Source organism: Neolamprologus brichardi, chromosome 18 (assembly GCF_056152115.1).
Source record: "Neolamprologus brichardi isolate AB-2024 chromosome 18, ASM5615211v1, whole genome shotgun sequence".
Lineage (NCBI taxonomy): Eukaryota > Metazoa > Chordata > Actinopteri > Cichliformes > Cichlidae > Neolamprologus > Neolamprologus brichardi.
The window spans coordinates 22,197,361-22,219,890 of record NC_142121.1 but is presented as its reverse complement, the minus strand read 5'-3'; the positions used below and the strand labels follow the sequence as shown (position 1 = coordinate 22,219,890).

At 39.3% G+C, this 22,530-nt stretch overlaps 1 protein-coding gene across 2 annotated transcripts in view; it reads right to left on the bottom strand.

Moving 5' to 3' along the window:
- The window catches only part of tnr (tenascin R (restrictin, janusin)), a 194,980-nt gene that overhangs the window by 51,112 nt on the left and 121,338 nt on the right, over positions 1-22,530 (bottom strand). Inside the window, exons 7-15 of one of the 2 annotated variants that reach the window (XM_006786514.3) lie at positions 21,271-21,433; positions 19,963-20,439; positions 11,517-11,636; positions 11,254-11,397; positions 10,234-10,349; positions 6,486-6,636; positions 2,140-2,318; positions 1,794-1,884; positions 1,248-1,348 (exon numbers count right to left, since the gene is read on the bottom strand). In XM_006786514.3, the coding sequence (XP_006786577.2) occupies positions 1,248-1,348; positions 1,794-1,884; positions 2,140-2,318; positions 6,486-6,636; positions 10,234-10,349; positions 11,254-11,397; positions 11,517-11,636; positions 19,963-20,439; positions 21,271-21,433 (1,542 nt within the window). The remainder of the gene's footprint in view (positions 1-1,247; positions 1,349-1,793; positions 1,885-2,139; positions 2,319-6,485; positions 6,637-10,233; positions 10,350-11,253; positions 11,398-11,516; positions 11,637-19,962; positions 20,440-21,270; positions 21,434-22,530) is intronic. The other variant, XM_006786515.3, reaches the window with a different exon arrangement.

Below are 22,530 nucleotides of genomic sequence, written 5' to 3'. Positions count from 1 at the left end.
TACTCATTATTTTTTAAGCCCTTCATGGCCTGGCCCCTGAATTTATACCAATCATATCTCCCAACCAGTGTGCAGCCTCAGATCCTCAGGCAAAACCTGATAACTGCTCCCACCTCTCGCTTAAAAACAAAAGGCAATCGAGCGTTCGCTGTTGGGGTTGTTTTTGTTGTGGTATGAACTGCCTGAGGAAATCTGGCCTCATCAATATCTTCTTTTAAATGACTGCTAAACACTTTTTGGGGGAAATTTTAACAAGGATTTTATATTGTCTGACATTCTTAGCTTATCTTATAACTTCTAAAGTTTTATGTTGATTTTAAGTTATTCCTTAAGGTGGAATCATACTGTGTTTTATTCCTAGTCTTATACTGACTTAAGTCCTACATACAGAACTTAATATATAAATTGTTTTGAAAATTTCCATCTAGTTTGTTCTTTTTTTCTGTGTTTCTAGTACCTTGTAACCCTGGTTTTGATCGTTTTTATAAATAATGTTTATTATGATTAATATTTTCATTATTAGATAACTTTGGCTTATGCTTGGTGATTTAATGCATTACACTGCGTATAATTCTATATATTTGTCATGTGTTACCGATTAAATCTAAAGATGATATAATTAATATAGCATCAGATGCACTTTTGTAAGCATATGGAAGCCAAAATAATAAACAACAGATGCTTCGTCTCAAAGGTGTTGTTAATTATAAAGTTAAAAAAAGAGCCAGATCGATATAAGATGTTTATGACCAACACCGATATTTGGTCTGACAAATGTTTTCTTTCAGACATAAATAGATTTGCCTAACATTTATTATGTGTAGTTTTCTATTAGTCCTTACTAAGAAAATATGATAATGCAGATTAAAAATAAACGTTTATGTTCTGCCCAACTCGGTTACTGTGTTTTGTTGCCAACGGGGAATGTGCAGAGTGCCCTCTGGTGGACAAACATAGCAACATAAGCACTCGTAACATGGTTGAATGGTGTTTCTCAGTCTCTTATTTACTTTTTTATAACTAATTTTTTTATAGTCATTGGCAATTATAAAAGCACCCATTAATATATTGGCAAATACCTCATATTGGCCATATATTAGCCAGGGTCCAATACACTTTTTATTATTGATGGCTTCATATTACCTGCAAATTTTTGGTAATTGTACAGTCATGAGGACTAAGTCAAGCTGGTTATGCTTCACTATACTAGAACATGCGCAGTTGAAAAATGTCAAAAGACTTCCTACCTCAGCTTCACTGTTATCCCATTCAAGCTCGAGCGTGGTAGAGGTCTTGGACACGAGACGCAAGTTCTTGGGGGCATCAATCTCTGAGAAAAACGATAAAGCTGACAATGTTGGGGACACTGAGACCCATTCTCAGAGATTGTGAACAAGCAAACAACAAACACAGATCACATTAAATTGTCAGTTACTCATATTTAGCTCTTCGTGTTCATCAAACACATTTCTCTTTGTATTTTTATAAGGTGTATCCTCTTCAGTTTTCTGTAGATCTTACTTCAAGTATCAACCACAAACAGATATTTAATGTGTAAATATGGCATCAGCGGGGAAAAACAAATCAGCATAGTGTTTCCATAAATAAGTACTTTCTTCAGCACAAACCTTAGGAGCGTAAACATTCCCCTGAACAGATGTTCACTACTCCCTCCAATACAGATAAACAGTGTGGCGTATATTAGGCCATATGTCATTACTGTTCTACTCTCACAGGCAGACGCAGGATCACACACACCAGTATCACCACATCTGCTTGCTGTCAGACCTCACCGGTAGTAAATTCAGTGGAAATGGATCCGCTCTCGTTTCCTCTTCTCACGCCGCTCACTGTCACCTCGTAACGCGAGCCAGGACGCAGGACCTGTGGAGAGGAAAAAAAACAAAACAACAAAGGCCGTTTAGTCTGTGTATAATCTCTTTGCATTATGTTTTTTTTATGTATTTGTTTTCTATTTGTTTTATCTCCAGACACAGAAGGCAGACAGACTGTGAGATTAGATCGTTTAACAAGCATGGCAAGTACAAACACAGACACACACACACACAGATATACTGGTAATACTATACTTGTGACCTATAATGACTCTAGCCAAGTCTCATTTCAAAGCGCACACACCTGCAGAGAGTACTGGCTAAGTGTGGGCTGGAGGCGGAAGGTGGTCCGTGGCCCTTCTCCTCCCACGAGGCCGTAACGCAACACAATCTGATCAATCTTTGCCCTCGGTGGCGTCCACTCCACAAATGCCACTGTGTCCGACACGTCACGCACAATCAGCTGAGTGGGACCATCGATTACTGCAAAACAAAGAAAATGTCTAATTATAAGGTCCCTTGGTGATGTTGTTACAAACAAAGCACAGTCACCAGTGTGCGGTTTCTTTGTTAACCTTTCCAAACTTGGATGAAGTACATGTTGACCAGGCTGGGTATTAAAATTGAATGCCAAACTTGACAACCATACTTGACAATTGCTATTACAAGTTATGATCTATTAATTTTTCACAACGCACTTGTGTTTTATCATAGTTTAAAAAAGTAAACTTTCATGCAGCCAATTCTCCATTCATTATATGCAAAGTTAAATACTTCAAGCCTTTTGTTCATTTTAATTTATATGATTATAGTTCATGAAACTCATAAATCCAATATCGTGGATTATTAGAATATACGATTACAAGAACAATTGCAATTCTTATTAGGATTTATAGTTTGAAGAAGTGGCACCTTCTGGGCAATAAAATAAAATAAGGCAATGCAGAAGTAAATGGTCACTTGAGGATGGCCCCAAAGCAAATCCATCCCCACACACTCCCACATTAATAGAGATAAAAAAATAGTCTGGAGAAATAACTGTCTGGTTTTGGATAGATAATTTTTTCTGTCGTGACAACTGTACGAGAGGTGACTTTCTTTATGTCTTAAGAATCTAAAAAGCCTTTAGGCTAAGAGGTATTTATTATTAGAGGCATGGCTGCTTTGACTGATTTGTGCTGCGAGCTGTGTGCAAATTCAAGTCACTTAACTTGACCACTCAACCGGTGTTGGTGCTTTTCGGGGCATTTTAAATGTAATTAAAATACTATGGCTTGTTGAGCAGCTGATTATACTTTTGTAGTTTTTTTTTTTTAAAAAAAAGGTTTTAAAATGGGGGCTTCACCAATGCCTGAATACATAAAGTAATAATATAGAGAATCTATAGTTTAGACCAGTTGGAGAGACATCCCCAAAAAGAAACTGTCAGATGGTAAACATTTGAACAGATTATTTACTGAATAGCATTTAATCTGGCATTTGATCCCAAACAAGCTGAAACCCTAAAATGTAATCTAATCCCAAGAGGATGTAGTGTCATCGCCTTGAGTTTTCTGGAGCGCTGGATGTGTGTATTTGATATCAGTGAAAGCCGTTCCGACAGCCAGTCACGAAAAACAAATCAGACCTGACGCACGCTGAGACAGTAGGATTCATCTGCGTGAAAGGGTTAAAACATAAGCCGTGATTGAAGTCTTTCCATGCTGATTGCTAGAAAACAACACTTATCAAGTTCGCAGAGCTCAAAATACATCAAGGGAAAACACAAATGTCTGACAGAGGAGGGATTCACTAAACATTTTCTCTGCACTTGTTACAGCATCTATGCCAATACACAGACATTTTGTCAAGGTAATGGGGTGTTAGAGAATGTGATAATTAGCACTTTATTTCATTAACCTGTTAATTACCTCTTTCCGCAGAAGCTACGGTTTAACATCTGCTCCGTTTAACATATTGTCTGGGAGAATGAAGGAGCGTTTGATCTCAAATTGAAACTTTCGGGATAAATTTGTTGCCGTTAAAAGAAGTTCGGAGCTTAAGATGAAATGGCATTCTCGCACAGTTCATGCCACTTAATTTGAAGTAATCAGCTTTTCGGTTCCGTTTGAAAAATGCGCAAAATTTTTAAATGTTGAGGTACTGACCAACAGAAAACTCCACAATGGATAGTTCAGTATACATATTTTTTAATTGAAAGCACCATGCTGTGCTGTAAAACCATAATTATTTTCCACTGCTCAACCCTGTGGGAACTCAGGTGAAAGACTGATCTCACACACTGGGTAATGTTTTCTTTTCTTTCAAACCTTTTCTTCTCTTCTTTTTAGTTTTCTGAGGTCTAAATAAAGTCTCAGACTAAGGCCTGACATATTGCAGGTCCGGCCTGAATCTTGATGTATTAGAAATTGGCCCCAAGGGTCTCGTCCTAGAAAGCATCCTGAGGAAGACAGTTGCTGAGAACCAGTTCCCGGATCAGCTGTGCTCACTCTCTGGCTTTCCTCTGACTCCTCATGGCGCTACGTTGTCTCAGAGGAAGGATAAATCGTTGCTCTAAATTATTTAGTTACTTCAAATTTGTCTTTTCCTCTTTCTTTATCCAATACGGTGTCATAGAGTGGGCTGCTGTAAAAAAATAATGAGCGGGTGCCATGAATTATTAATCGATACTTAATTACAACCCAAGAAATGAACAAAGACTTGACAGGAAATTGATGGTGTTTTGACTGTGCATACCAGAGGCTGAATTGTTATGGAGGAGATTTGAATTGGATCTATTACAGCTGTCTAAGTAGTGTCGCATGGGTGAGGAGTGTGTGTGTGTGTGTGTGTGTGTGGGGGGGGGGGGGGGGGGGCAATACTTCAGTGAGGTTTACGTCAGGGTCCTAAATGGTTTACAGAGCAAATACGTCAAGGTGACATTCGCTGCTTTGCTGAGCGTACAGTGAGTCGGGAGCGTGCAGGGAAAGCTGTGCTATGGTTTATGTTGAAGTGATTAGCTAATTAACTGATTAACAGAAAACTTTTTGTAAACATTTATGCAGTTTCATTAAATATTTAGGTTTAGCACAAAATATGCTAAACTGTTTCTTTTTTTCAGTTTACAATTACAGGGATTAAGTAAAATAAACAAAACCCCCAAAAATCATCAGCCTGAACTTATTTTTTGGCCTAATCACGTTCCCAGTTTACTGAGGATAAAAACTGATTTAGCTTAAAAGGGTAAAAAAAAACATTCCCTGCAACCCTCAACATGGTAAGCAGATTCTGAAATGGAGGACTGAAAGAATTTATGGTTGATCAGCGTCGGATTTTATAATCCCAATTCCAAAAAAGTTGGGATGCTGTGTAAAATGTACATAAATAGCAGAATCTCTTCTAATATTCTTAATCAAATATATAAGATCTTTAAATTGTACTATTTTATAAAAAATATTGGCTCATTTTCAATTTGAGGACCAGCTGCTTGTCACTCTTTTGTCTGAGAGACGAGTCACTCAACAGTTGTGGGTCTTCTTTGTTTTATTTTTCATGGTTGTATGTGTTGAACTTGGAGAAACTCTTCTACTATGAAGCCATTCTGTTGTAATAGCTGCAGTTTGTAGTTTAACATTGTCTTGCTGAAATATGCGAGGCCTTCCCTGAAAAATATGTCATCTGGATGGGAGCACATGTTTCTTTAAAACCTGTTTACACCTTTCAGCATTCATGGCGAGCTTCCACATGTGCAAGCTGTCAGTTACATATGGCACTGCCATACCATCAAAGATGCAAGCTTTTGAACTGAGGACTGATGACAACCCAGTCATTTTTAGTCCCTCTTTAGTCCAGAGAATCTGGCGTCCATGATTCTCAAAAATAATTTCAAATTTTAACCACAAAACAGTTTTCCACTTTGCCTCAGTCTATTTTAAATGAGCTTCAACTCAGAGAAGATTATCATCACCACATATGGCTTCTTCTTTGCATAGCAGAGCTTTAACTTGTATCTGTTGATGGCATTGTGAACTTTGTTCACATATAACGTTATTTGAAAGTGTTCCTCAGCCCATGCTGTGATTTCCATGCTGGCTGAGGGTCTGAAGATCATGCACAGTACTGAGTTTCAGTCTTGTCCCTTGCACACTGATATCTCCAGATTCTCTGAACCTTTTGAGGATATTATACACGTACGACATATGACAACACACATTATTCTGAAGTTGTTCCTTGATTTGTAGATGCAGTGTTTTTACAGAGCAATGAAACTCTGCCCATCTTTTTAAGATGATCTTTTTAGTCCTAGTCATGTTACTTACCTGTTACCTACCAGGTAACCGAATTATGTGCAAAACATTCCTCCAGTTGTTTTTTTAGTACTATTTACTTTTCAATGCTTTTGTTGGCCCATCCCAACAAAAGCAATTGTGTCATATTACTGCCGTCAAATTAAAAAAGAACAAATACTTCTCATGAAATAGTAAAATAACCCAGTTTATACGTTTTGTATGTTCTATTGTGAATAAAATGTGGATTTATGAGATTTGCAAAAAATGGCCTTTCGTTTTAACGCACATTTCGCACAGCAGCCTAACATTAACTACAAATTTTGGTGGTTATAATATTCTAGCTAATTGTTGTTCATTTACAGCTTCCAGACTGAATACATACATGTTGTGACAGTAGCTGTGACTGGCTGGCTTCGGCCTTGGTCCCGGAGCGCCACCAGGTTCACTGTATATTCTTCGCCTGGCCTCAAACCAGTTTGCACAAATGACGTGATGGTGCTGGGCAGCTGTGTAGTCATCCCTCCATCATTGTCCTGGAAGAAAAGCAAGGATTAAAGTGACAAAGGGGAAGGAAGAGGGAGAGAGAGCGCCTATCTTTTGCACAATGTTTTAATTTTTCAGTAAATATCAGCAACTGTGTGGCACAAACAGCGTCTCTCAGTGAAGGTAAGAAAAAGGCCCTCCCCCAATGACAGAACTTCTGCAGCTAATTTACATGCTTAAACTTAAAGCACATTAAATTCCCAAACCGAATATCAAACGGGCTAGAGTGATATTTCTCTGGCCGTATTCTGCAAAGGCAGCACTGTGTATGTTTCCAAAGGCCTGTCACTCATCCATACAGAGTCACAGCAATTCCCAGCTGTTCTCAGAGAGCCAGCGTTGCAAATGCACTACCTGCCATCACACAGATGTTACACCCACTGCTGGTCCGAGATCTCCAAACCCCTGCGCTTTGACGGTTGGTATTAAAACAGAACATATAACAGCTTGCTGCTTTCCTGAATCAAATCTGTAATTAGAGATGTAATCCATTTAATCACCTCAGCTCCAATTACCAGGGTGGGCAGTAACACTCACAATGGTAATGTTCCAACAACAAGTGGTGTTCAATCTCAATAATAATACAGTTTCATGGAGGTAATGCTAAATTAAGCAAAATGAATCACCACAAAAGTATATCCCACTCCCATCTCATGTGTCACTTTGCTCATAATTAGTCATCATTATCTGTGCCGACAACATCGCTTTGACGACTTAGTCCCTTATATTTTTATTGCTTCCGTTTCACTGGATGAAAAGAAAATGTAGCAATTTAACTGCCCATTTATACATTCACTGTTTTCGTTCTTTTCTAATGATAAGAACTAGCGGGAAGTGTTTTTAGTCATCTTACAATTCAGAGGAAAAAATTCTGTACAACAAATACATCTAATTTGTTTACAGTTACTTGGGCTGAAAACTTATGTGTGAAAATCATTCATTATCCTTTTTAAATAGACAGCAATAGACGGTAACAAGGAAGACACACAAAAGTATAGTCTGTTATTCAAAGTAACGGTGACACTGCTTCCGGAAAAGACGTTCCCGTCTTTTGTCTTTTAAATGTCATGTTTAATGCTGTGAGCACAAATATCAAAAGATCATCAACTTTTGTTGTCTTAAGTTGAGAAACACTTCCTCAAAGACTAGTAGGGGAAAGTTAACAACATGTGTGCACGAGCTCGTTTGTTATCCTCTCATTTATTAACACAATTCTTTTTAAGATGATTTGAGAAAAATTGACTTGAATTGAAGGTTTTCATGGTTGCATTTTTTTAAAGTTGAAAGAGTCCTTACGGAAAACAAATATGACACTAATGAACATAAAAATTGTTTAATGTCAATATGTGACTGCAATATCTGTCCAATAACACCAACCCTAGTATTTAGTTGTCAACTGACTGATTCTTCTGCTTTTTCTTCTTCTTGGTGTCTTTTATCTCATCCTTTCCCTTCCATCCTTTTCTATCCCACCAACCATCTGCATGTCTGTGGTTCTCCACTTTTCCTCTTCCCTGGCAGCTCCATCTTCAGCATCCTTTTTCCAGTGTATCTACAATCCCACCCCACCTGCACATGTCCAAACCCTCTCAGCCTTCCTTCTCTTTCTTGGTCTCCAAACTGCTCAAGCTGAGCCGTCCCTCTGATATACAACTGCCTTTCTTTGTAGTGTTATCTATTTTTTATTGAATTACAAAATCCAACATATGAGATGTTGCAGTACTGCACGCATGCAGTACAAAAACCCTGGCAGCATATTATATTATGGGAATGTACCATATATACTGTGCTATAGCAGTTTGTAACACTATTAATGGTGGGTCCTAAAGCTCACCTTCCCCCCCTTCCCTCTCGCTTTGTTTCCTTTTTACAGGGTAGTGAGTTTTGTGTTTGTTCGCATAGGCCAAAGCTTTCATGCCTACTTCCATTACAAGATTGTCAAAATTCACAATCCCTACTGCTGGATTAAACCCACCAGGGGTGGGACTGCCAACTCATAATATGATTTCCCCTGCGGCTGGAGAGAGAGGGAGGTAGGGAAAGGAAGGCACGATTGAGGAAAGAATATAAAAGAGAGAGAGAGAGAGGGATGCGAGAGAGGTGAAACAAAAAGGGATGGAGGGCAGTTTCAAGGGGTAACTGAAAAAAAAAAACAGTTACAGATTTCAACCAAGGGCTGTTGGATGGAAAATAGAAACAAGGGATTAGGTGGAAAGGCCCGGGGGGATGGGAGAACATAACAGTGATGAGACATGAAGGAATGGACAGACCAAAGGTGGATGGGAACACTAAAAGCAATAAAATAAAATTAAGATGAGCAATTTTTTTTAACTTACTATCCTTAAAAGGCCTCGAAAAACAAACACACAAAAGCATCTTAACATCAGATTTGAGACTTAGTGCCTGGCTGGACCAAAGGATATCTCCCTTGAGAACACCTTAAAGGAGAAAACCAATTACTGTGAGAGGGGACAAGATTAGAGTTCAGAGTACCTGAGTTTACAGCAGGAATTAGAAAGAGAAAGGCTTTTGCTTTTTGGCTTTGAACCTGGCCCTAGTATGGCTTCGCAGAGCGTTATTCAGGAAAAAAGAGTTTAATGGCTCATCCATCTAATAGCCAATAAGCTTAAGACAATCCGCTCGTTTAATTTGGTATGGGCTTTAAACCCCAAGAAAACCTAAATCCATGCAGTTTTCTCCCCGTTTTTACAGACATTCAAAGCTAGAGGATGGTATTAGTGAGACTTGAAAATAATTATTTCCAATCAAGATTTCACAAGCAAAACCCTGAAAAATAAAGAGAATGTGCAAATATGTATCTAAAGCATAAATAACTCTTTATTCCTTCTGTCCATCTCACACACACACGGACATTAGGCGAGACTCGTGCACTCTCGCTTCTGAATGGGCAGATGTCACATGGTGCTGAACTATATTATCAATCCCTTGTTTTGCTTTTCTGGCACTGTATGTGATACAAAACAATCAAAATTCAACCTCTGAAGCACTGTCGTAGGCGTCGTCAAATCACATTGATTCAAATGTTCCAGCAGAGCCGTTAACCAATGAAACAATGGTACGCAATTGTACTGAGAGTCTGGTTGCCTGGGCAGTTGATCATTGCGGTGAATAATCAACCTGTTGAACAATTGAAGCTCAAATAGCTTGCCTTGTGATTCCAGTCAAGGTACACCCCCCCCCACACACAAACACACACACATCAGGAATGCCCAAAATCAAGAATCACATCCATGTGTGTCATGTTTGAGTCTGCAAGCTTATTTAATGGTAAAAGGACTGATTATTATATAGCACTTTTCTACACTTTTCATTGTTTTTATGTCTTTGTATGTTATAATTTTGGTCTTCTTCTTCACCGATGGTTGACAGGCCAACAACAGCACTAGTGAAGGTAGTCGTGGCGACAATAAATGGTTACCTGTAGACAACAGTCTGCAAAACTCACAGCCAGCTGTGGGAAAGACCATACTGGATATGTTTCACTGTACTTTCAGCATCTGTGGTGTAGTCTGACATAAGGAGGAGTGTCAATTCCATTCATTTAGATTCAGACAGGTAGATTGTACCTTGGGGATGAAGCTAATCTCCCATCCATCGAAGGAATAGTAGAACGGTTGCCAGTGGACCTCTACGGATGTCTCTGTCATGGATTTGAAGACTAAAACATCTGGACTTGAGAGATCTGAAGGAGTAGAGACATATCATTGTTCTTCAGTGAACCAACAGTCCATAAATCACAACTCTGTCTAATGCTTAAAAAACTCTCTTCTTTCTCTTTTTAAGTTTGGATACGTGAAAGTTTTCATAGTTTTGATGATATATAACTCATTGAAAAAATACAGCTCATTCTTTAATTTTCAAAGTGCTATAATTAAATGTTTCCCAACAATCTTTCCAGAAAATCTAATTAAACCCTTAAAATTAAGTTTAGCAAAAAAATAATGCCCAAAATAAATCATATTCTAGTGGAAAAATTGATCCATCAGACTAAAGTGCCCTGAGTCTAATTTATTAGTTGAAATTCTACTTAAATTAAATTCAGTTGTTTTTGAATTCGAGAATAATTTTACAAGCCAAGCCAGCACTAATAGCAATACACTGTATGTACCTAAACGTCACCTAATACACCGATCATACAATATTAGACTTATTAGACTTATTCAGGGTTTTAATGCTTGCAGAGTGTTGGTCAGCATGAAAGCAATTGACGTATTTCAATATCAGGTGCAAGGACCCGGCATTAACACAGTGTGTGTGTGTGTGAGTGACACTAAGCAGTTGTTACAGGTGAAAATCACAAGCAATTTGAACAGACAAACAAGTGGTATTCTCACTCTGTTGACACAGAGAAACATCTTTGGGAGGATTTGACAAAAAAAAAAATCGTGATAGACACTGTGTGCACATTTGGTGATGTAGGACTGCACGTGCAATATTCCAGGAGCCGGGGATATTGCGTGAAGGTAAATTGAGATATTAAATTGGGAAACAAAGATGCTTTCAGTTACTCATTTTGTTGCACCACAAGGGAACATTTTATAAAAAAAAAGAACAAAAAAAGAACAAAAACATATGATTGCACTTACAGGTCCAAACAGTAATACTGGCAGGAACGCTGATAGTGTTGTTAATGACAGCGAACACATTGATGTTGTACTCCATGCCAGCTTGGAGCTCCAAGATAGTGCAGGTAGTCGTGTTGCCTGGAATCCTTATCTCTAGCTGCACACCTGACAGGGAGACAGGTGAAGAAATAAGAGATGTCGATGCTTTCAAGAGATTTCGAAGCAACGGGAAGTTAACTCACGGCTGTTCTTGCTTTGAAAGGTCAGCGTGGATCTGTACTTACCTCCGGGGGTGCTCGGTGTGTAGGTCACCAAGAAATCTGTCAGAACAACTGACCCCTCCCACTCCAGCTCGATGGTTTGATCTGTCACCCCTCGAACCTTCAAGTTCATGGCGGGTGCAACTGTTAACGAAAAACAGAAAGCAAAACAACTGATTTGAATTTTTTTTGTACATTTGTTTTTTGTGTAGCAATGAAAAATACAAATCTTACACTAGTAATCTGCTACTGTAATATATGTGTGATTAAAAAAAAAAAAAACCTTAACACAAAGCAAAACACTGAAAAATAGGCTTGAGTGGTACCATCTGTCTATCACCAGCAGAAAGATGAGCAGCCGGACAATCTGTCCCTTCATCTGGCTGACACTGAAGAAAGTTACAGGATTAAAATAGTTGTCATCAGCTTAGCGGAAGGAAATAACTACTGTTTTAACAAGAAGATTTAATTATTATTAATTGTACTGATTCTTTTTTTTAAGTAACATTTGGAACCATATTAATTCTTACAAAAAGAATTCGTTTATTTGTGTGATTTGAACAGTTATCTGTGGAGATTACTTCAGTAGATGCCAAAAAACAAAACAAAACAAAACAAAAAAACGAAGAAGAAAAAAATGTTGTGCGCCTGTGGTGAGGTGTGACTCACAAGAATGGCAACCTGTCTGCTCTGTGAGATGGGCGAGCGACAGATTGCTTCCAAAAACGTTTTCTGTGTGGATTCGCCTACTTTAATCGGAAAACTGTGAGCATTTAGTAATCAAATTAGTATAAAGGCTGCGATTTGCAACAGAAGGTTCACAGTGCATATGTCATTATTTCAGTGTCTCGCACAGAGAGCGGTCAACCAGGTTGCGTATCCCTTGCTGTAATCCTTTGGTGAGCCAGCTTAAGCGCAGCCTGTCCAGTGAGTTAAGTAAGCCTGACATCCAAACTCTACAGATAAAAGATAATTTTACCTTATCAGCTCAGCCAGATCAGTCAAAGGGCTAGAAAATGTTAAGGTGGTTATTAATCATGCCGATTTTAGAAGAGACATTAAAGTCTTACTTGTGGGCTTTGCAAGCTACTAATGTAGGAAATATGAGAATTTGTGTATTTTTGAAGCATTTCTGCAATAATCATTAAAGGTCCTGTGAAAAGGCTGAAAATTTTTAAAAGAAACTGGCTCATTATAGTGGGTTATACTGTGAGTGGAGTTTCTTTGGTGCACGTTCATACATAGCCAGACTTCAAACCCCAGTCAGAAAGGATGTTAGTTAGTTATCATCTTTATTTGTTAACCCACACATTGCCCTTCAGGCTCTGTGCGTGCTCCCATTTAAAGGAGGTGTTTGACCCATCATTTGACTTTTCTTTCTCACAAAGTGGATCGATTCAGTGCAGCCTACTTCAAGTCAGAAACACCGTCAGACCAACAGGTGATGGAAATCTATAAAGAATGTGAGGAGTGTAACGGCAAAACAGAGCAGAGTTGGAAATAAGGTAAGAAAGCAATGCTGATGCTTGATCGGGTCTCTTTAGATTTGTGGCAACAAAGTAACATTCATCCGTCCAACATTCTTGGTAATAACTACCCTCCTGACAGACTGATCAGTTTTGTAGTCTGTGTTCTGGCTGCCATTTCAGCACTGTACAACTGAACTCATGTTGAATTAGTACAAAATGTGAAAACATATCCCTGCACTATTTGTATCACATTTGTCTCATCACACGTGCAATTATTCCACATTTCCCTTGGTGTTATTACCAACATATGGCTAAACAAGCTCAATGTATAAACTGTATCTATTCACCAGAGAATATATATCACACTTATACCGCCGCAGAGGAAAAGAATCACTGAAAACATGTCACTTCCACTCAATTTACACTAAACTAACTAAATGATGCCTTAACTGAACACTTGCTTTGAGTCCGGTTGTGTTTTATGTTACAGTAAGAAAGACACAACCATTCATGCATGTCTTTGGCGTGTAGGAGGAAGCCAGGGTACGCAGGGGGAACACAAAAGTGCAGAAAGGCTGCGGGTGTGATGGGTTCAAACTGGGGAGTGTCTTGCTGTGAGGCAACAGCGCTAACCACTGCACCACCATGTCGCCAGCTGACGTTGTGACAACGAGAACTTCTAACTCATTAATCACGGTCTTTGGTACTCTGCTATTTAGCCTGTATTTGTTTAGATTTTAGAACATTAAGTATGCAATTTCTCTTTTTCCAATCTAACGTCAGATATGTTAACTAACAGCATTAAATACACTGACACAGAAGAAATTTTAAAAAACTGATGATCCATGGGAAGCTGTGATGCACTCCTTTTTTCTGGCCCATTACATCCTTACAGTGAGTTACAGCTTTTTTCACCAAATTGGCTATTAACAGTTTTTTGCTTTGTAGGAGATAATATCTCAATTAAATGTTTTCTCTTTTTTTGTTAAAGAAAGCAGTGATGTAATTAAGAAAGTGCACATGCTCCACTGCTTATTGAGCTACATGCATACAAATAGGCTGTACAGCTAGTATGACCAAATTTCATGCATCCAACTGGACCGTTGCAAAGCCACAGTTTGATTTAATGTTAAGCAACAGTAACTAGGCATGTTGAGCTTTCAGAAGATGGGGAAATTCAGAATGTGTGCAACTGAAACCTGCAAATCACATATATTGTTTCAAAATATTCAGCTGACAAATGAAATAGTGAATGTGGCTTCCCAGTACAAGTCCTTTCTCTCATTAATTTCAGAGATTTACTATTATTTCCTTTGGAATGTCTCTCATTGACAGTTGAAAATGCCATAAATTGACACGCTGGGTGCTGGAGCAGCACCCGACAGGGGCGGGACTTGGGTAAAGGTCAGAAGCTTATATTTATTGTTTTTACATTTTTGCCTCATACCACCACCCGTGCATTTCACGCAGGCTGACAAGACATCATCATCATCGAGTGGCGAACCTATTTTGTGGTAATGGAGTATGAGTAGAAAATATATTTATAGATTATTAAGATCTTGGTTATGAAAATGTTCCTACCCATAAGGCAGGCAGTAATTATTATATTTAAAACTTTTGTTTGTGTTTTAATTATCCCAAAGTCACGCCTAAATAGTGCTCTGTTAGTTTAGACATTGTGATTAGAGACAGATGTTAGCCAGGTAGCCTGTCATACTTAGAGACAGCTTATTACACCCATCTCATATTTGAACAGATTGCATTGTTAAAGCGAATCCCAGCCAGTAAAAGAATCCAGTGCTGGGTGCAAGAAATCCTGAACTTGAGATCATCAGGTCGTAAACCTAAGAGGTGGTGCTGAATGCAAATGTAGAGCCATAAAGAAAGACCGTCCACAACTCCCACAGGCAAACACAACAAAAGGGGAGGGGGAGACAAGTGAAGGACATAAAGGAGGTGAGACAAGACAGATGATACAAACAGTTTGACTTGGGAAAAAGAAACTGTAGGATGGGCTGGATGCACAGAAGACACAGAAGAGGAGAAAGAGATCTGATGGAGAAGAATAAATAATTTAACACTGAAAAACAACTAAAAGTAAACTAGAGCAAAAAGGATGAAAGAGAGAAGGAGATAAAGGAGAATTGTGATGGTGTGAAAAACAAAACTCTCCCCACCCCTGTGATACAGGACACTACAGCCGATCAGTGAATCCCCCACCGGGAACCCTTGGGCACTTTAGTAGAATTTTCCAGCACTTTCTCACGCACTCGACAGATGGGCCCATCCTGTACAGTGGCTGGATCGTTTCAGAACAGAGGGACAAATCCTGCAGCATTCACTTAACGAGATTTATTTCGTCAGTTCAACTTGTCAGGTACATAAAGGGAATGATAAATCAAAGAAGGGGCAATAATCCACGGGACAAAAGAATAGTGACTGAATAAGGTCATGCAAGAGACGAATGGATGAACTCCTCGAAAGCAAAGACATACTATGCAATACTATGCAAAGGTCTCAAGCCACACCTCATTTCTTTATATTTTCCTTCCAAGAAGCCAGACTTTCTTCGGACATTTCAAAGTGGTCTTGGGCAGTAGTTCTCCAGAGTTTCTGATTTCCTTTGGTTGTTGCCTACCTTTTCACTCATTTTTAGTCCACTCCTAGTACCTGAACATTTTTAGAGGAATGCTGTTTTGCTCCTTATGCCACTTAACACTGACCTATGAACCACTCAAGAACCACTCCAGCTCAAGGGATAAACAACTGTGTCTATATATACAACTAAGCAAAGAACCGAATTTTCAATAAAGTATCTAAATGAAGGATGGCTCAAGACTTTTGCACAGTACTGTAAATACAGCAGAAGGTCAGGGGTAGAGTGATTAACAAGGTTACTCAGAGAAGTCTGTCAACAGTATTAAATATTATTTCACTATGTGGCTATGTAAAAGCTCACTATCAAACACTTAAGTTGGGTATAAAGTTTTTGGTTAATTTTATTTACCCTGATGAGTGGGATCGGTGCATTCAGACATCCCATCAACATTTCTAGATGGTGAAAAACCAAGAGTGAATGAAAGGCAGCACCAACCAACCTTGGATGGCAAACTTTACTAATAGCTTCACGCTGTTAGGAACTAATCGCCCGTCTAAAAACGATCCGCAACATAAATCACATATTTCAAAGTACACTGCTTGAATCACATGAACTAATTAAAATGCTCAAGGTTTTTGTCTTCTTCAGCTTGTATTCTTCTGAATGTTTGCTTGAGAAAGGGCAAGTTGCTGAAGGTTTTTGAAGAATCTTGCCTGGAGTGTTTAAGTATCATTAAGTCTAATCAGTATGCTATTATAGGCAGATATAGCAGTATCCACCGAACTAAGACCCCAATGGTACAACTTAAGCACACAGCGAAGGTCAGTGCATCATCAGAGAAGGAACTTACCTTCAGGCTGCTATGTGTAATGGAATTTTTCATATAAATCACTGACTAAACTGAATGTTTTACTGTTAATTATAATATTTTGGAGTTTCTGTTGGGTGGAAAAGAAAGGACAGATGACTTTTGGGAAGCAAATCAAGACAGATATTTTGAAGATACAGTACAAGATTGTTTTCTTCCTCTGGCTCAGAGTAAAAGACTTACTGCTGCACTTTGAATGATCCAAACAAACCAATATCTCAATAATAAATCAAGCTCAAGTTAAACAGACTGAGTTACCAGACTCACAAAGCCTGATAATCATGAATCACGGGCACGACTACCAGCTGAAATGTGATAACTGCCAATACAGACAATGCTGAATAAAAAAATAAACAACAAGCACAAAAAGTTTCTTTTGTGTTCTTTTTACAATAGTCATTGATAGAGATACAAATAATAATTTTGTGTTGCACATACAAAAAGAGCTAAAAAAAAAACCAAAACAAAAAAACCCAAGCTGAAGCAGAGTTTCAGTCAAAACCATAATAACGATGTATGTTCTCACCCTGCTGAGGCTGTCCGTGAAAGCAACACGTGAAAAAAAAAACCCACCCGCACAGCTGTCAGCCGATTGTGACAATGCATTACTGTGCGATGAGGCGAGTGTCACATTCCTGCCAAAATCGCTCGAGCTGTTAATCATAATATAATTGTATGGAGCAAAGCTAGTCTTTTAACAGTAGGCTTGTTTTAACTGGGCTGCTGTAAGTAACAAGGCCATGCTTTTGACTCATAAGCCATAAAACTGACTGATGCTGAATGGGGCAATAAAACAAGGAAACAACATCTATAAGCAGACCACAGCGCCTAACTCTAAAAAATAAAATGTATACATGTGGCTTCCACTTTGTCCTTTTACAACACACATCCATTAAAATGGTTATATATATTTAAAAAAAATCTATAATATTCATATAGTTTAATGGCATAATAAAGCTATTACAGTTATGGCACATAAAGCCAGCAGCAGCAGCCCTTAATATTAAAAGTACAGCAAAAGGTGATGTAATTTTGCTTGTATGATGTCAATAAGAGTGAATTTTTTTCACACTCATGCAGCAACATGCTTCCTCTTGCCTGGAAATGTTAGATGATGTGCTGCGGCAGCATCTTGAGCCACAACTCCCGCCACGCAGGCTCTGCGGCTGTTCTAACCTGTCAACATCCTCGAAATGAGGATCCACGACCATCACGCGCGGGTCGGGTAAGCGGTGAGGCCCGGGCCCCGAAGCTTTATCATAGCGCCGATATGATGAGAAATGTAAATGTCAGTTGTCACCACTGCAGCACTCAAAGGATGTCAACAAAGCAAGAGTGTCACTGCTTCTCCACAGTGGCGTCGGGACTCATAGAAATGATCGTGGAGCACTTCTGCTGTGTGGCTGAATGTCACTCTCCTCCAGCTGATTTTGGCTTTTTGGGGGGAATGTATTTTTATGTAAAGATATACTATTTCTTACTGCACGCCTGAAACATCCAATTTAAATTCAACAACCTCCATTATTTCTCGTAGTGGGAGAATATAGGCCACCATTATTGAAGCAAAAATACATGCAGCTTTCTCCAGTTTGTGATAACGTGAAACACTTAAGCCTGTCACCCTACAAGTCTCCGGTAATTGAACTGCTTCGTTTGGTATTCAGCAAACTATCCCCTACAAGCGCTGCCTATTTTGGTCTCTAATTACAAAGAAATAGGCAATTCGGTCTCCCTCACTTGGTGTAGATATTAAATGGGTGGGGTAGGACCGAGACGCCTTAGTAATATGATTTTGCATCCCTGTCTTTCTATCACTCGCTCTTCTGTCTGTCCCCATCCGTCACCACGTTGACAGGCCTCTTAAATGGCAGAGGAGGATCTGATATTTTGACGTGGAGAGCTGGCTTTGAACAAAAGCGGCTCAAAAAACCGTCTTAGTTGCGGCTAATATGACAGCTCTCCCTCAGATGAATGTGACTTTTGACAAATGAATGCTGTTACACCTTTGGCTGTCCAGCAAGTCAGGCACCCCACCACCTCCATTTGAAGCACAGATGGGTTTATTTTTCAGGTGTGCGTTCAAACCTGTGAAGTCTACTTTCTATCCAAACACTGCACTAGGTTGTTGCATTAACAACCTCCTTTGTTCGTGCACGTGTTCATGCAAGCTCTCTGCAGCACTGCAATCATAGCTAGTACTGGGTATTTACAGGAAGCTTTAAGTTTCTGTGTTATGTTCTACTTAATGTGGAAGCAGTCAGTTAATACCTTTAAGACAGAATTCTGAAAGTGAATCACGCACATATTTGATCACTGTTTTAGTCAAAAGAGAACAAAAAGCCTCTTAAATGTGATGTTTTGCAGTTTTCCACTGCTTTATATAAAACTGTAAGATTTACATCTTTAGGTTTAATGACCGATAACTGATATTGCTGTTTCTTTGGGCTCAGGGAAATTGTGATGGCCTTCAGGTAATTTGATTAATTAACTGAATAACAATGAAGTTGCAGCCCTAGCTGTATGTGGGGCAAATATGTAGGACTTGTAAAATCTCTAGCTGGATGTAAAATAGTGACTAAAAATATCTACTGCTGGTAGTTTGTTTTTAACAAGAGACAATTTATTTATTTTTCTTTCTTTCTTTTTTTTTTTTTAGATCTCTATAGAAATAACACTGATATCCTCTTTATAAAGATACTCGTTTGAAACATGTCACATCAAGCATGGTTATGAGATACATAACCAGAACTTAAAGAGGAAAACTTTATCATGGTACACTCAGGAAACACTGTTTACAGATTGTCTGCGTACACTGAAGTTGATTCTTGTTCCTCTGAAATGGTTGTTTTGGAGACAAGGACTAGTTCTGCGACCCCACGCAATCAGTCATTGGCTCAAACGATTTTTTGGTGCAGTAAGTCTGAGAAAGACTGCCAACTGTGCCACACAGTGCCAACTTTGGCACGCGTGCCTAGGGTTGCCAACCCCTGCTGTAACTGGACTGAACTTCAGTCGGGAGAACTGACATAATCCATCCACAATACGAGGTTAGTTATCAATATACTGCTGCATGGGGTGAGCTGTAGTTGCATCGTAAGGTTTTAAAAACTGAGATAGAGGCCGACAGTGATCACAGACTGTTTTTAGGGCCTTGTTGAGATTAAATAGAACAAGATACAAAGCAGTTTGGGCCCGGAAGCAGGACTCATCACGTCATCACTTAAAGACCGAATAGAGTCACTCTATTAAACATTTTAGCTACAATTCCATAAAAAACATGCCTCATTTGTAAAGAATTCAGTTTAATCTGTCTGTGGGTCATGCAGTGTTACTATAAAATCTGCTTAGACTGGATTTCTGTTCTGAGTGTATGATCCTGATCACACTGATACCAAGTGTTAAGAAAGACATCTCCTTCTCCAAGAGTTTCTGCTCTAGGGAATAGAACCACAAACGTCAGACCAACTGCTTTTGGTACTTGCCAACAGGCAGACAATCAAAGCGATCAGTGGAAGATCAAAATTAGCAGCCTACCAGAGTTGCAGTCATCTCCAGCATATCCATCCTGACAGACGCAGAAGCCCTCCTTGCAGATTCCCTTCTTGCTGCAGTTGTTTGCACAGTAGACGAGCGAGCAGTCCTCTCCAACATACCCAGGCCGGCACTGGCACGTCCCGTTTATGCACAGCCCCTGGTCCGAGCAGTCGTTGAGACACCTTCCGACCATGCAGTCTTCGCCTGTGAACGACTCCTCACAAACGCACTCCCCGTCGATGCACAATCCGCGGCCCGAGCAGTCCGAAGGGCAGCGCGGCTCCGAACAGTTGTCACCTCCAAAGTCACGGTCGCACACGCACTCCCCTTCAACACACACCCCTTGACCGGAGCAGTCATTTGGGCAGCGAGGCTCGGAGCAGTTTTTGCCGGTCCAACCTTCCTCGCAGATGCAGCTGCACATATCGAAGCTGAAGCTGCCGTGGTTGCTGCAGCCTGGGACAAAGTCCAAACGGCCTGAAAAGACAGATTGAATCGCTGAGTACTTGATTCAAGTACAAAACCTCCCACACACACATCTTTAAAGCGGGAGTTTGAAAAGTTAGGGTCACATTACTTTGTGCATTTTGTGATACCTACCTCAAGTAACCACCATGAAATACATAGCATATTTGAAGAAACATATCAATTCAGTATAGAATAGAAAGTAACAACCAATCAGTTATCATTTAGTCAATGTTGTCAAACAGCCCTGATTAAAGAAACAGTAGTTAAATCTAAAATACTCCAACTTTTTCTACTTTGCCTTTCCCATCCTCCCATTGCTCTCGCAGGCTAAACATTTCATCCTCTTTCTGATTCTGATCGTGACTGCTGGAGATAATCATATTCTGACAGTGGAGATGGAGTGTTTTCAGAAAATATTTGACGGAGGGGATGGTGTCAATGGAGCAAATCCTTTAGCCATAATAAATTCTGTAACTCTATCAGTTGCAGTCCCCTCATATTATAATGGCAGCATCTCTTGAATAGAGAACAAATTTTTGCCAGTAACAAAGGTTTCTCCACACATTTCAGACTATGAACAAGACAAAAAGAAGAAGAAGAAAAAGAAAAAAACACCTTCCAGCATCAATATTTTACTGGCATCTGTCTTTTCTTTTCTGCCTGGTTTACAGTTCATGTCATTCTTTTCATAATGCAGTCTTATTTCTTTGCACCTTTGCCTCAAAAAGCTCTCTGCAACACCACGGTCTGTTTGTATAGACGCTGAGGGGATTTATAGACAAAAACTACATTCTACAAGTTTGTCTATAGTATTTGTTGTCAGTGTTAAACAGTACTCACCCATGGCCGAGCTCTCCCCGCAGCATCCGGATCCACACTGAGCTCTGAGCATGGAAACCTCTCTCTCTAGCATCTCCACCCTGGTGGCAAGCTGCTGGATTGTGGCCGTTGCTGGACAACCGCACGCTGCTTTGGGGATATTGATGCGGTGTGTAAATGTCACCTAAACAAGGAGAAAATTTTGACAACTAAGTGCATCCATTAGATAAAAGAGTCATCATGAAGTAGAAATGCATCTTTAATTAACATCTTGAGGAAATCCCGAGTATATGCACACACAAATATCTCCTTTCAAGGTGTTTTTATTACACAACCAAGAGGTGCTTAGAAACATTATCATTCACTGGGAGTCGTGCTCATGGCTTCCACAGATAGCTCTGTGATTCACCCTTTTAGCTCTGTTTTTGTGCTACTCTCTCCTGATGTAAATAGCTGTCTCTTTAGCTGCAAAAAAGTCTCTGCTGTATTCACCAGATAGTTGCCAGCTCTGCTGTTTAATGCTGAGCAGGTAGAGTGGCTTTTTAGAGCTTTATTCCCCAAAAACAGTTGCCTGCTGCAGCAAAAAATCAATGCTATGAGAATGACGGGAGCTTACCAAAAGAGTTGTTGGCCAAATAGCTAGAAGATAAGCTAGACTAGCTATAAGCTCTGTAAACCCAGGGAAGCTGTGGATTTGGGTGATAATTCTCTGTAGGTTTATCACTCTGAGCTGCCGTGTTCACATTATGAAATGTTTTTTCACATTGCCACGTTTTCATTCTAGCATTTTAAACTTCTAATTGTTTATAAAGGATGAGTCGGCAAAGACTGTTGAGCTGCATTTCATGCTCCAAAGCCTGAAATAGCACTAATTATATGACTTCTTACCTTGTGTGTGCTTGTGTAGAAACATTTAGAAACAAATATAATTCATGGATGATCATAAAGCTTTAGAGGTGTCCAGGTGAGATGTAAATGAAGGCCACTTTTAAAGGACAGATACAGACACACACTTAGGGAACAGATCCATCGTGACAAAGTTATTAATGTCTGGCCATCTATTTTTTTCCTTTCCATTCCTAGAGTTTCTCAACAACGCCCTTCCTTTTCTTTATTAGTATTGCCATTTAATTACTTTAATTAACTATATATTTATATATAAATATTAATTCATTTATTTTATTCCAATCTTAGGATTCTGATCCTTTTTATCATAGATGACATTGTTGTTGTTATTAGTACTCGTTCATCCTTAACCCATCTTGGTCATGTGTGATGTAA